General features: G+C 33.3%; 1 protein-coding gene across 5 annotated transcripts in view; it reads left to right on the top strand.

The window, feature by feature from the left end:
* The window catches only part of TRPS1 (transcriptional repressor GATA binding 1), a 296456-nt gene that overhangs the window by 43412 nt on the left and 237453 nt on the right, over positions 1-15591 (top strand). For 2 of the 5 annotated variants that reach the window (XM_031947130.1, XM_003760334.4), the window contains exons 2-3: positions 9301-9458; positions 12925-13853. In XM_031947130.1, coding sequence (XP_031802990.1) covers positions 9422-9458; positions 12925-13853 — 966 coding nt within the window. In that variant the 5' untranslated portion in view covers positions 9301-9421. The remainder of the gene's footprint in view (positions 1-9300; positions 9459-12924; positions 13854-15591) is intronic. The other 3 variants (XM_031947133.1, XM_031947132.1, XM_031947131.1) reach the window with 2 other exon arrangements.

Genomic DNA, 15591 nt, shown 5'->3' with positions numbered 1-15591 from the left:
GCTTCCAAGTAGAAAACAGAAACAATAATGAGCATTAAATCAAGGGTGGAGTTTCTTTAAACAGGTGACTTACTGCATTAGAATGTAGACACACATGAATAGCTTTTGCCAATGTGTTTATCATTGTATAAATTCATGGTAAGTCCACCCTTATAATTTGGATAGCATAGTATGTATAGCTTTCTAGGATACTGCCCTGCATAACATGATAACTTCTATAAAATTCTAGTAGGAATAGAATCATTCTCTAGGAATTGTAATGATTCTGGTTTGGGATACATTTATTAAGACAAAAAAAAAAAAAACATAGCTAGCTATATAGTTAAGATAATCATGTGCCCCATAATAATTTGTCATTTTATTTCTGAAGGAGAAAAAAAAAAAAACTAACATTTCTTGAGTTTACTTTCTATTTAACAATCAAAAGACAAATGATATGTACATTTAATGTATTATCTTCAATGCAGGAAGAAAAAAAATATATTATTTTATAGGAGAAAAAATCAATATAGCCGAAAGAAAATATCATTTTAAAAAAGTTAAATTGATGAGAACTTTATTTCGTCTGAGTTGAAAGAACTTGTTATTTCTTACTCATGCTACTTGTGTCACTATAGACAAGTCTGTGGTGATGTCTTGGTGTCCAAGTAAGTCTCTAAGACACTGGAATACAAAATAGGCAAGGACAGCTTGAAGAGTTGAACCTCAGCCCTTACCAAAAAAAGGGTTATGATTTGACTAGGAATTGTGGTATGACCAACCACTTGGAGGGTGGGGAAGATAAATTCCATACCCATTTCTTCATGATAGCTAATTGTGGGGCTTGTTTCCAAAACATTTATCTTTACCCCCCAACTCTCCTATTTCTATCTCCTCCCTCCATGCTATAATTTATTGCCCTCTGTACTTAGGTTCCAGTTTTTGCTCTTCAAGGACAGTTATGCTCAGCCAAAATTTAACTGGTGCCTGGATAAACATAGCTATAGCTATAGCTATTTGGGTTTCATTCACAAAAATATCCTCCCCCTTTTGTCCCCCAGTGGGACAGAATGAATTTCTAAAGAGTGGACATTAAGAAGTTAAACTATACATTACAGATCTTACACTATCTTTCCCTCAACTTCTTATCTCTTTTAAATTTCTCTAAGGCATCCACCTATCTAAAAACTTGGTATTTTACCTCCACAATTTCTCTTCCCTTTCCTCTATTCATATAGTTGCTCCCCCTTATTAAGGGCCCCATTCCCAATTGTATGAATTTTTGAATTCTACTGTTTTGTATCCTTTCTTCAGCTCTGGTCTCAACCTCTTTCAATCCACAAAGCAGCCAAAGTGATTAAAAGAATCTCATGTTATGGTCCTATTTAATGAACTTTAATAGCTTTGTAGTGATTCTAATATTTTTTTATTTTATTTTTTCATTTTAAAATTTCTACTTTTACAAATGTCTGTACTTAATGGCCCAATAATACATTCATAATTATAAATAAATAAATATACACATAGTGGATGTTTATGCCCATTTGAAAGAAAATTTATATGAATATTCCATTCCATAGTTTGGAGACCATTGCTCACATTACATATCAATTTCTGATCTGCATCAAAGAAGGAATTTCCATACTTTCCATACTGGAAATTACCTACTCTGATGAAATTATAAGTCTGGACCACAATGTTGAGTCATTTTTCAGTCATTTTGACTCTTTGTGTCTCTATTTGAGGTTTTGTTGGTTGACATACTAGAGTAGTTTGCCATTTCCTTGTCTAGCTCATTTTACAGATGAGGAAACTGAGACAAATAATGTTAAATGATTTGTTCAGAGTTATGCAGGTAAGAATTTGAGGCCAGATTTGAACTTATATAGATGAGTCTTCCTGACTCCAGGCCTAGTGCATGCACCATCTACTATGTTACCTAGCTGCCCCTATATTGTGTTTATATGAGCTAAGTTATATGTATGATTTATATATAATACTTCCTTTCATATGTACATATATTTATGCTTTTTAAAATGAAATAAAAAAGGATACTGGATACATTTTAAAACTTTAGTGATAATGGAGTACTACTAACCAAGTTTTAACATGTGACAATGTCTATGTGACATTGTCATTTAACCTCTCTGCTACTCGATTTCCTCATCTGTAAAATGAAAAGTTTGAACTAAATTACCTCTATGCTTCCTTCCAATTCTAAGTCTGTGATACTATAAACTTGTGATCCTTTATTATCCAACAAAGTAATGTAGACATCCATAGCTAAATAATAGTAATAATACATTTACGTAGTATTTTAAAGTTTGCAAAGAACTTTACTTACATTATCTCATTTAATCCTTACAATAACACTATGAAATACATGACATTATAACCTTCATTCTAGGTTTTGAAGCTAGTCATTAAAAGGTTAAATGATGTGTAGATTCTCATAGCTAGTTTATGTAAGATGTAGAATATGAACCATGTCTCCTTTACTTCAGATTTGTCATTGTATTTACTTAACTATGCTGCCCCTCAGTATCAATGCCAATACTTGTCTGGAAGTTTATTAACTTGTTTGAACTTTATACACTGGCAAATAACCAATTCTATTATTTTCATATCATAGATTTATTGATTATGCTTATCTATCTTTTAAATATTCATTTAAGTATGCCTTTTTTCTCACTTTATCTTAATTGGAATCTCAATTCCTTTGGACTAGCAATTATTTTATTCCTTATACTTGTATCCCCTTGCCTACTACAGTACTAGCCACATACAGATGCTTAGATGCATATTAATTGACTTTCCTTATGTATTCATGTCAATAGAACTCCTTTCTTTTTAAAAAGATGTAAAATTTGAACAATCACCCAACCAAACCTATTCAGATGTCTCCATGTCTTTTAGGCTGCTTCCTATAATAACACAGAAGTCTGTACATAGTGGTTTGTTAGTTAGTTCCCAGTTTCATAAGGAAGAACGGTTGCTTGTGATGGTGCAAATTTACTTCCGTTCAGTTTGACAATTATATTTATAGTATGCTGGTAGTACAAGTTTTCAATCTTCCTTCAAAACAGTATCTGACATTAAGTCCACACAAGAAATTTGGTAGTCCTAAAAAAAAAATACCCAAGCCATCAAATATTTCTTCTATATACAGTCTAAAAATTCCAATGTTCCTTTTAAGATATCTTATCTTTGTGTTCTATTTCTGTTTATATACTATATAATTTATAAAAACTCAGATTTACTACTGAATGTGTAGTGAATAATTAACTGATAGAATTTCTTCTGGGAGAACTAAGAGCTGTTAAATGGTAGTTATTTTAGCACATTGAGTAATCATTTCAGATTTTTCGTCAGTAAAATAACAGATTGAGGGAACAGGCAAAGCAACATCATTACATAAAAATAAAGTACCTTTAGTACACAAAGCTGTTTTTAGGCAAATGCTGGGAAGAAAACCAAAGGCATCCCTATGAAGCCTAGCATTGGGGCTATTTTTGTCCTGATTGGTAAGCTAATTTATATACAAATAAAATGTCACTTCAGATCACCACTGTCAGGATAAATTGATTCATTTTAGAGTTTTCCATGAGGCAATCTTGGAGACTCATTTTTGGATCTTGTTCTCTTTGCCCAGGGTCTAGTTGAGAACCTTTTTGGCTTAAATAAACTGTGGGGTGGAATTAAGTTTGGAAAATGCAAATGGAAAACTCAGATTGATTTGTTTGGAACAAAAATTTTCTTGTGGATGATATTCATAATTTTTTCTTGTTGAAAAAGAAATAAAAGTGTCTTTGGGGAAATTAAATTCAATTTATTCAGTCAGCAGAGAAGTATAGTGGAAAAGTCACTTGACTTGTAGTTAGAAAAACTGGGTTAGAATCCCACCACAATCTTCTAGTCTACATGATTGTGAGTAAATCAATTAATTTAAACATGCTACATAAACATTGAGAAAGCTGGGTAATGCAATGGATGGAATGCCAGGCCTGGAGACAGGATGAGTTGTTTTCCTAAGTTCAAATCTGCACTAACTATGTGATCTTGGGCAAGTCACTTAGACTTGGTTGCCTCAGTTCCCTTTTCCAAAAAATGAGCTTCAGAAGGAAATGGCAAATCACTCCAATGTCTTTGCCAAAAAAAAACCCAACCAAACAACAAAAACAAAAAAATAACATCTAAACAAAACCCATCCAAAACCCAGTTGGAAACAAAGTGAAGAATGACTAAATCAGGTACACCCAGAGATAGATACACAAACAGCTAGATAGAGAAAACACAGAGAAACAGTTAGATAGAGAAAACACACAGAGACAAAAACCACAGAGAGAGAAAGAAAAAGAGACAGAGACAGCGAGATAGGCAGAGACAGACATAGAGGCCTGGGAGAGACAGACAGACATACAGAACAGACACACACAAACACACACATACACACACACACACACACACACACAGCCCAGAGACATATACAGAGAGACAAAGACAGATACATACAGAGACAGATACATAAGCAGGTAAACAGAGAGAGACACACACAGACTGTGACAGAGACAGAAACAGAAACCATCATAGAGGGAGAGACAGACAGACACTGAGAAAGAATTTTCAGAGTAAAAATTGATTGTCACAAAGCAGTATTTCCGAGAATCAACATAGCTAAATTTATAGAGATGTCTACCCCTATGATGGCTGACCAACTACTATCGATTTAAGACTTTTGTTGTTGGGGGTTAAGGAGAGGGATGATTCTTCAATTGTGATTTCAGCTATGACTGAGAAGTCCTAGTATGGAAGGAGCTCTTAGCAATGCATATCAACAGCTGATTGATCATTTGGAGTTGGAAGTCTTGTTGGCAGAGTAGGATAAAGTCACTTGCTCAGGTTCACACAATGAGTAATTGTCAGAGACAGAACTTAAAACTAGGTTTTTCTGATTCCAAGGACAATCATTAATACCTCCAGGGCCCCTCACTAAGACAAAGAGGACTTGTAATCCATGTTGTTTGAAATTATTTCTTTGAAGTGAGATTTCTTTTTCTTGCCATTTCATTCCTTTAAATATTCAATTTTGAGAGGTCATAGTGAATATTCATTTTCTGTATTTTATTTACCTCACATTACAAAAACATATGAATTAGTTTTATATTATTTCAAGTATATTTCCAATCGCTTTTACTCAGAATTTCATGTGCTGACCAAAGGTTAGTCTTTGGATTTGAGCAAAACATCCTGTACAAAGTATTTCAAATAGTTTGCTTCAAGTTGCAATTTTGTCAGAGTAAAATAGTTAAGAATATTACAGGGGTCTTCAAACTTTTTAAACAGGGGGCCAGTTCACTGCCCCTCAGACTGTTGGAGGGCCAGACTATTGTAAAAACAAAAACTTTGTTTTGTGGGCCTTTAAACAAAGAAACTTCATCGCCCTGGGTGAGGGGGATAAACCCTCAGCTGCTGCATCTGGCCTGTGGGCCATAGCTTGAGGACCCCTGTAAAATCTAGAAGGTGCAAATAACTATTATACATGTAATGGTAGCAAACCTCAAATTACATTCCTTTGTAGGTAGTTGTCTTAAATCATAACTTGTAAATTTAGGATGAAATGAGGTTAAAATGTGGAGAATATGGCATGATGAAATCAAAGAGTTGAGTAAAATTTGTTTAGGTTACAGTTGAAACTCTTTGAAATGGGATAGCTAAATAGTGTCTATTTTATCTTGGAAAGAGCCTTGGATTTATTCTAATGCCCAGATGACTACTAATGTGCTCTGTGCTCTGAAGCATATGTTAATAGAGGAGATCACGTTGGATTAATTTGATGTGAATTAATAAGACATTTATTTGATGGGAATTGTTTGAAGGTGATGACACTTACTGTCTCAACAGGATTTAAGGTATCCAAAAGTACCTTTAAAGAGTGGTGGATAATCAATGCAAAGAGAGTAAATTAGGTGAAAATGAATAGCAAAGAATAGGTTCTGGCTTTGAGTACAAGAAGTTTTAAGCATTTTCTAAGAGAAAGAAGTTTAATGTTCAGACATTGTATTGGAATCAAAAGAAAGAAAATATTTAAACACTTTCAGTAATTCTTTTTTGGGAATAGCATAAACAATATGTTTCCTTGCATTTTATAGTTCATTTAAGCAATCTGATTTTGATCTGTATATATGGAGTAGACAGGTCTCAAATGAGATTTTTCCCAAAAGTCAATGAGCAAACACATATGTTCTTATAAAACTGTTTCTTGTATGTTGATCATATGGAAACTATCTCGGTTTCTAGGATTAAGACTTGACTTGTTTTTTATTCTACTATCACTTGCTCAATTTCTAAAATTCTTTATGGGGTATTTTTGATTAAAGGAAAAAAAATTATTCCTTTATTCTCAAAAAACAACTGGAAAATATAATTCATGGCCTACCTAATATACACAGGAGATAACAAGTGCTTTTACATAATGAACAGGGACATCATTGGGAAGCTAAAGACCAAGAGGACTTTATATTCTGCTTGGGCTCATAGAAAATACCTAACATTTAAATTATTTGAAAGATTCAAGTCACCTTTTTCATGTTGCAAAAAGAACTGCTGTTTATAATAAAAATCACACTCAACAGGAGAAACGGGTCAAAATAATATTTTTTTCCTCCTAATCTTTTACTTTATCATTCTGGGAATGTGATTGATGAGCTAGCAATATCTTTGTACTTATTCATGCCAGTCATTTTATTCATTGAAAAAGGTTTGACTTTGTATTTTAGGGTATCTTTTTTAGTCTTCCTCACCTCACAACCTGCACACACATACTCTCTCTCTCTCTCTCTTTCTCTCTCTCTTTCTCTCACATGACTTTTCAATTCCAGGAGGTAAGGTAGGATCATATACTTTGATGAATATCACACATTCCCAAATATTAAATGTTTAATACAATCTTATTTTTAAAGGACAGACATTACATTACTAATTACTGAACTTTTCAAGCCAAAAATGGCTAAGAAATCAGTAAATTAGAAACACAATCAAGATAGGAGAAGGTTTCTTAGAGATCATCTCTCAGTCAATCTGATTCTTTTACATGTGAAGTTACTCAAATTCAGAGGCATTAGTAAGTTACCCAAGGTCAAACAATTAGTTAATAACAGAAAAAGTTAGACCCCAGTTTCATAAATTTTTTCCATCATGCAACACAACCTTTTCATTTTTTTCTATTAAGTGGACTCCAGTTACAAAACCAAACCAAACCAAACAAAAAATACAACTTCTTACATGAGCATTAGTTTTGAGTATGAAGATACAGGATGGATATTATGATACATTAGATGGTGATAAATGAACTCCAAATTTAGTTCCCAACATTATTTTTAAAATATTAGTTTATGATTTAGTAATAAAAATTTTGGAATTGATTCATTACTTTTTACCATCTTCATTGAAATTCTTGCAATAGGTATTTATTAATTCCTTTTGGTAGGTCACTTTCCCAATGATCTTATTGCTAATTGATTATTTGAATCAGTTCTTTTGACATGTCAATTAACACTTGAAGCATCCATATACCTTTTTACCATAGCTGGTATGTAGTAGAAAAGTCAGTCATACTATACTATGGAGAATTCAAAAAACAAAGAATACAGCTGTTATATAAGAAAAGAAAGAAAATTAAATATTTTTAATCAAAACCGAGTCTGTGAGGTAGTTATTAAAGAATTGAAGATCGGGGAAGCTAGGTGGTACAGTGGATAGAGCACCAGCCCTGAAGTCCAGAGAACCTGAGTTCAAATCTCACCTTAGACTCTTAATATTTCCTAGTTGTGTGACCCTGGACAAGTAACTTAAACCTAATTGTCTCGGGGTGGGGGTGGGGGGGAAATCGAAGATCCAAGGCTAATATTTTCATTTCTATCCTATAAATGGATTAGTGTTGCAAAATGACTGATCTCAAAGTCACAAAGCTCTGGCTTCAACTCCTGCCTTAGACATATATGTGTATATATATATATATATATATATATACACACACACACAGGATGTCTGACCCCAGTCCAGTCACTCAACTTTTCAATGCTCCAGGAAAATTTCTTAGAATATTAGCTGCTCAGAAAGAAGTTGCATATGCTAAGAGTTTTCCAGAACAACAATATCCTGAGTCCAGTCCTTATTCTTTTCTCTAAACACCTGTCCCTAGCACTCTTAGAGATTAGAAAAATAGTTACTGTATACCCTGGCCCCTTTCACATAATAAACCTAATCTCTTTAACTTCTAGACAAAAATGAAAATAAGGGCTTTAAATTGAAATATCCATTTGGTAAGGAAATGTAGTTGAGTAAGAGGTTGAAAGATATAATTTCACAGATGGAATGTACTTATGAGTTAGTAAGGGAATTAATTCATGCACAAAAATAATGACTAGATAAATACCTTTCTTTCCTTTCAGCAAACCCATTTTGCTGCATTACATGCGTCAACCTTAATGCAATACATTTTGTGACGGATTTACATGTGAAACATTATTTTCTATAAGCAAAGGATTAGGTAGATGTATAAATGATCTCGTTTGCCATACAGAAGTCTAGGAGTCATAGAAAAAGTGAAACAATTCATTGATAATCAAATTTTAATTGCAAAGACAGCAAGTAAGATCATTCACATAATCTCCCTCTTTCCTCTTCTCTCCTTGCACCATCTCAATTCAGTCTCAAGTCCATTATCTAGGGCAATTGTTTCTTCTGGACTCATTGAACTGGCATTTTTAACATTTGGAAATCTTTGTGACAGTTAAATAATGTCATATGGAGTAGAATCCCCATGTTTAAAACCTCCATTTTGCCAATACTCATAATTAAGGCTGATCGGTGGGATAATGATCCTTTTTTCACAGCTTGATAGTTTACCTTCTGAAAATACCAAAGTGCATTTCTATTAATCACTAATTAAATCTCCTGTGCCCCTATGGTGTTAGTAAGGTAGGTATTTCATTTGAGATGAGGGGCTTTAAGAAGCTAAGGTATTTTTCACTGATGCTTATGTCAACAGTACACTTGAGAATGAAAATTTTCATATTATTAGTGCCTACTTTTAACAGTTTGTTATATTGTGCTCCATTCTGTGCTTGGCAAAAACTCAGTGGAGGGAGGGGATGTTGCTGAAGTCCTTCTCATGTTTTTGTAGAAAAAATAAATTCTTTCAGTTTCTCAATCCTGCCCATGGTAGGGGCATGTTGATGTGCACTAGGTGTGATATGTTGATTTAGAAACACTATGTATACATTATTTAGGAAGGAAATTTGTTTTTGCTTTGTTTTACAGATATACAGATCAGCTCTCAAAATGTCTTCTGTGTCTTCCGTGCATCTTCTAAGACAATTGCATTAGCCTCCTGCTAGTTGACTAATAGAATTAATAATTGTAAAAAGCACTCTAAAGCCACATGCCTTATGAAGTCAATGCTGGGTATGATTTTACAAGTATGTGATCCATTTTTTCAAGTGAAAATGTTAACTGAAAAAGTTCTTGGCACACAATAAAACATCATGCAATCTGTTATTTGTCTTACAGATAATAATTTGAGAGTGGCTCTGTTCTTACTGTATCTAACTTATGACTTGATAGTGGATAGTTTCCTCAATGTAGAAATACTGCAAATGTGCTTTTATTTACTTAATATGTCTTTTTTTGAAAAATGATAGTGATTGAATTCCAGTAAAGTACACATACATATACATAGACAATATTATTTCTAAGGATCCCTTAGAGTAGCAATCAACTAAACAAACCACAGAATGAAGAGGGGTGAAAAGAAGCCAAAAATGAAAGCAAAAAAGAAAGGAAAAGGAAATTGTAATAAACTTTGAAATTGTTATTATTTAGCACATCATTCTTCTCTCCCCACCAAGAACAACACATTTATGTTATATTAGGTGCTCTATTCAGCATAAATATTTAGTAATTCCTTTGTACTCCAAAAATCTATGCAACAGTGGGATCAAGCTTTGTCTATGGGAGAAATAATTTTGATATTGCAATTTCATCAAGTATTGAAGATATGAAGATATTAGGTGATACTTAAATGTACTCTGAACCGAACTGGACAAGACTATTAAAAAAAAAAAATTAGTCAAAATTTTATTCTCAATGTAGTGTGTTTTAGGATAGTATTTGATCTTAGCACCTTGTTGCTTCTAGTCTTGCTTTTGACAAAAACTCTAGAGCTTTTGCTATTTGGCCTTATGCCTTGAGCGTATTGAGAGCAGAGACTCTTAATTTTCTATTTGTATCCCCAGCAGAATGATACTTTGTGTATTGGAAGTGCATAATAAATGCCCTTTCATTCACTCAATGTTCTGTTTTTCCTGAATATAGAATGAAAAAAAAATTACCAAATTGGGTAATTTATTTAGGGAATAAGGACTAACTTAATGGTAATTTAAGTGAATATAGGTATTATCATTCTCTTAAAGTCTCTCCTTCCTATTATTTTGTTAGACTGAAATGTCTTTTTTGGTGTGCTGTTGTTGGAATTTTGATTAAGCTGAAGTAAAAAGAAAATATATAATGGTATGGTCTATTGATATCTGACCAAAAGAAATATAGTACTTGACAGTATTTAAAGTCATCCTGTAAGATGTTAAATTGTGTGTAAGGTAAATTAAGAGTTTTCCGAGAAAACATGGTGACAGATATCAGCTAAGCAACATTTTAGAGAAAATCCCAAATTTAATACTAACTCTGGGGAGGAAAAAGAACTTAAACACAGAGTAAATTTGATGAATGAACATTTTTAATGTCCTTGTGTCTAAATGAGAAGAATCACTTGACAGTCAAACAAACAAACAAAACCAATAAAAATTCACTGAACCCTAAGTATAGTTTGTCAGTTACTTATTTGCTTAGCTAGTTACTTAACTGGTTAAAGGATATTGATACTAAGGTCTTTCATATAGATCAATTAAGTGTTCTCTGCTCCTTGCCCACAAACTTCTTCCTGATCCTAGCCAGCCATCTTGCTGCTTAGAGGTTCAAATAAGAAAATGTGGTTGGTTCAACAATCTCTTACCATCAATGGAGTAAAAATAAGTTTTTACAAAGCATATAATTAATGATTAGTAATTGGATCCATTGTATTTATAAAAATTGATTATACAATTTGGTGATACATAAATAAAATTTCATTTTCTAAAAGTCTTAATATTAGAAGGCTTACGTAGTAAGCTTTAAAATGTGATTCAAATAACAACAAAAGATTTCATTAATATTTCAGGCTATTATTTTATATTATGCAAAAATACACCAATATTGTTAAAATCTATTTATTAGTAGTTGGAGCTTTTGAAGGACAGGATTTCTAATTTCATAGCTCTAAAGAACTTCTACTCTGGGAACTGCTTTTACTAATGTATAAGCAGCACCTCCTCTTCCATGTATAATCACAAAGAGTTGTCAAGGGCATTTAGAATCTCAATAATTTATCCAAGGTTACACCTCTCCCATTATACTTTAGTTAGAAGTATTTCCAGATGAATCTGAATCCTGGTTTTCTTGCCTTTAAGGCTAACTCTAGCAATTATACAAACTGCCTCTTTGTTATAAGAAACAACAACTGAAAACAAACCCAAATGTGTTTAAATCTAATTGAATCATTTTCAGGTATATTTACTTTGATGTTTGTTTTTGTGACACTCAGTAATCTGTTCTTATATCAGAGTCTGGTGATAAAAAAAAGGCATGTTATACTAAACAGTGGCAGTTGAACTATTGGCAACAGTTGAGTTTGTGCCCTATATAATACTTAATACTTTTCCAACTGTTGATTTGGAGGGAAAACAGCAACTGAACTTAATGGTCTTAACCACAGATGATTAGCTATAGAGATCTTAGATATCATGGTTTTTAACCCCTTCCTTTTACACATTAGGAAACTGAAGCCCACTGAGATGAAGTGATTTGCCCATTATCACATAGCAAGTAGCGATGTCAGGACTGCAATCAAGGAATCCCATGGTTCCCAGATTCAGCACTCTTTTTATTACACATTGCATTGCTTTCCAATTGCTACTTCTCACTTTTACTGACATTATAAACGATGGTGTCTATCTTCGTAAACCCCAAGGAAACATGTCTGATAGATTGGCATTGTGCTTGATTGGGATGGATTGACCATTATCAAACTAACATGGTTCAGAAAAGACATGGTTGAGTTAGTGTATATATCATTGTAGCTATCTTCTAGTATAGATTTAGGAGGCATATGTGTTTTGACTTGTTTGAGATAAACTTTTTACAGAATTAGTTTAAAAAAAAATTAGTTTCACAACCCTAGGTAGTTTTGTGTATTATGCTGAATAGAGTCCTAGTAAAACAAAACTCATTACTTGTAACCTTATTTCCTTTTTGCCTTTTGATCAAGTCTAACATATTACTATTAAAACAAAACTGTGAAGTAGGGAGTAAGGTAAATCTTATGTCATCTTCATAATTATTTTTGAAGCCCACATTAATATCTATTTTCTTGATAACATACATACTCTTTCTGCCTTCTTGACTATAGGAATATATCTTTTAAATTTATATTTATATTCTAGTTGTGAAATTTAATAATGTTAGGCTTTAAGAAATATTAGCACATTAAAATATCATTTAGGGAAATAACTTGGTCAAAAATAATTTCTAAGAGATGATCTTTAAATGGCCATATTCACCAGAACATTTTGAAATGACCACTCTGTCATAGGAATATTGATGAACATTATTTGCTTATTTCAAGCTCATTTTTGTGACTTTGAAAACATATTTTCCCTTAGATGGAATAGTATGTTTAATATTTTTAATACAATGCATGATATTGACTAGGATAAGTAAAGTATTCAATTGTAATCAAATAATGGGAGACTTTCAAACAATATCTCATGTGATTTTTGCCTTATATATTTATAGATATGGTCCGGAAAAAGAATCCCCCTCTGAGAAACATTGCTAGTGAAGGCGAGGCACAGACCCTCGAACCTATAGGTACGGAGAACAAGGTATCTGGAAGGAATAAAGACTTTTCTGCAGATCAGATGCCAGAAAATACTGATCAGAGTGACAGTGCAGAAGTGAACAATAAGGAGGGCCATTGCCTGCATGTCCAAGATTCATCTTCCAGCATTAAGAAGGACTTAAAAAGCTCAGTCCTGAATGAGAAGGCTGGCTTCAATTATGAAAGCCACAGTAAGGGAGGAAACATTTCATCCTTCCCTCATGATGAGGTGACAGACAGAAATATGTTGGCTTTCTCATCTCCAGCTGCTGGGGGAGTCTGTGAGCCCTTCAAGTCTCCTCTAAGATCAGATACAGATGACACCCAAGATATAGCCTGCACCCCATCGGGGGATCCCCTGGAGACAAATGAAGAACAAAAGATGTCGCCTAAGGCTACAGAGGAGACAGGTCAAGCTCAGAGTGGTCAAACCGATTGTCCAGGCTCCAGCCCAACTTCAGCGGCCTCAAAAAACCCACAAGTGCCTTCAGATGGGGGTGTAAGACTGAACAAATCCAAAACTGACTTACTGGTTAATGATAATTCAGATACAGCACCTCTGTCTCCAGAGCTTCAGGACTTCAAATGTAACATCTGTGGATATGGCTATTATGGCAATGACCCCACAGATCTCATTAAGCACTTCCGCAAGTATCACCTTGGATTGCACAACCGCACCAGGCAGGATGCTGAGCTTGACACCAAAATCTTGGCCCTCCACAACATGGTGCAGTTCAGCCACTCCAAAGACTTCCAGAAAGTCAACCGCACTATGCTTTCCGGTGTGCTCCAGGACATCAATTCCTCCAGGCCTCTTTTACTAAATGGGACCTACGATGTACAGGTTTGTCCTTTTTGCTAATTCCACAGGAGAAAAATTCATAATGGAAGGTGCATTTTTCCATGAGCCCATGCTGTAAAAAAATCCCCAAACCTAGAACTTAAAAATGATGTCAGCCAGTCTGTAAAAAGCAGGAAAAAAAAAAACACTCCAGATCTATTTAGTTCAAATGTTTGTTCAGGGTTAGTATTAGCTTCTCATCATGACAACTACTTCCAAACTTTCTCTCTTCCATTATGTTAGGATAAAGCCTTCCACAGAATTAACCAAGCTTCATATTTTTGGCTTTCTATCAGAGTAATGTGATATTTACATAGGCTTCAAAAAATGTAACTAATCTTTCTAGAGTGGCATGATCATAATTCATGCCTTGTTATAGATTATAAGTCTTTAGCTGTAGGCTTTACGTCAGTGGGGTTCTTGCTTGTGTCCTAAATTTGGATTTCATTCCATTATCCAAGCTACTATTTGTAGTGATTTTGGGTCACATTAAAACACTCAGAATACATTCTTTGTAGTAGTTTTTTTTTTTAAACAATAGTTTGGAAATTAAACTACATATATATAAAGAGAAATAAATATATAGTATTAATATATGTATATAATAAAACTAAGTAGTAAGGAATTGATTTTGACATAACTATGGTTATATCTTAATATCTTAATATTGTGAGATCTTAATATCTGTAACGACCTGGCACAAGTTACTTCACCTTTATGTACCTCAGTTTTTCCACCTCTACAATGAAGGTGCTGATCTAGAATATTTCTAAGGCCCAATACCTAGTCTTAAGTCTTGAGTCTAAGTTTCAGGGACATTGAAATGCCCTAACTTCATTTCCATATATCATAAGTAAATAGTGAATTATAAAACCAATATTCAATTTTGCAGTAATTTATTGTCCATTTTATAACAGTACACAGAAAACTTCTGTAAATACATTTTTTGATGAACAATTTTCTATTTAGATTATGATATAGTTGACTTGAAGCACAGAAATGACAACAATAATACTAGTTAGAATGTATAAATTTTATCTCATTTGATCTACCTACAAATCCTGTGAGGTGGGTGCTATCCTTATACTCCTTTTATAGATGGGGACATAGAGAGAGATAGAGGCTAAATGACTTGTTCATAGTCATATATAGCTTTAAGAATCTGAGGCCAAATTTAAACTCAGGTCTTTCTGACTCTAGCATGCTCTATCTAGTATGGCACCTAACTTTTTTTTTTTTTTTTTTTTTTTTTTAACCATCTGTAGTAGAACAACAGAAAAGTTCATCATCCTGAAGGAAGAATTAATTATCTGCTGTTGTTATTATTTTTAGCATAGTAGATACCTTAATCAGTTTTATAAAACTAATTAGAATGCAAATTACTTTTTTCTTGTCATTTTTGTAATTTTATTTTTGTGCCATGTGATCAGTGATATTTTAAAATCTTCATGATTTAATATTATTTCTTTTTGGGAATAATTAGGAAAAAAAAAATTTCAAATTGAATGAACTTCTCTTGTCTTCTTTCCCCCTATACATTCTCTTTAGAAAAGCAGTCATTTGGATAAGCTGACAACAAAGGTCACATATGAAGTAAGTTAAAATGTCAGCTCAATTGCTAGAGTATGTTCACCATGATCTTTTACATTGACCTGGTACCAATTAACCAAGAGAACTCAAAGCAATATAAAAAAATTGCAGGTATTAAATGTATCTTATTGTACTTGCAGGAAATATCAGC

Source organism: Sarcophilus harrisii, chromosome 1 (assembly GCF_902635505.1).
Source record: "Sarcophilus harrisii chromosome 1, mSarHar1.11, whole genome shotgun sequence".
NCBI classification, from domain to species: Eukaryota; Metazoa; Chordata; class Mammalia; order Dasyuromorphia; family Dasyuridae; genus Sarcophilus; species Sarcophilus harrisii.
The sequence above is the reverse complement of the archived record's forward strand: the minus strand, read 5'-3'. Positions and strand labels throughout refer to the sequence as shown.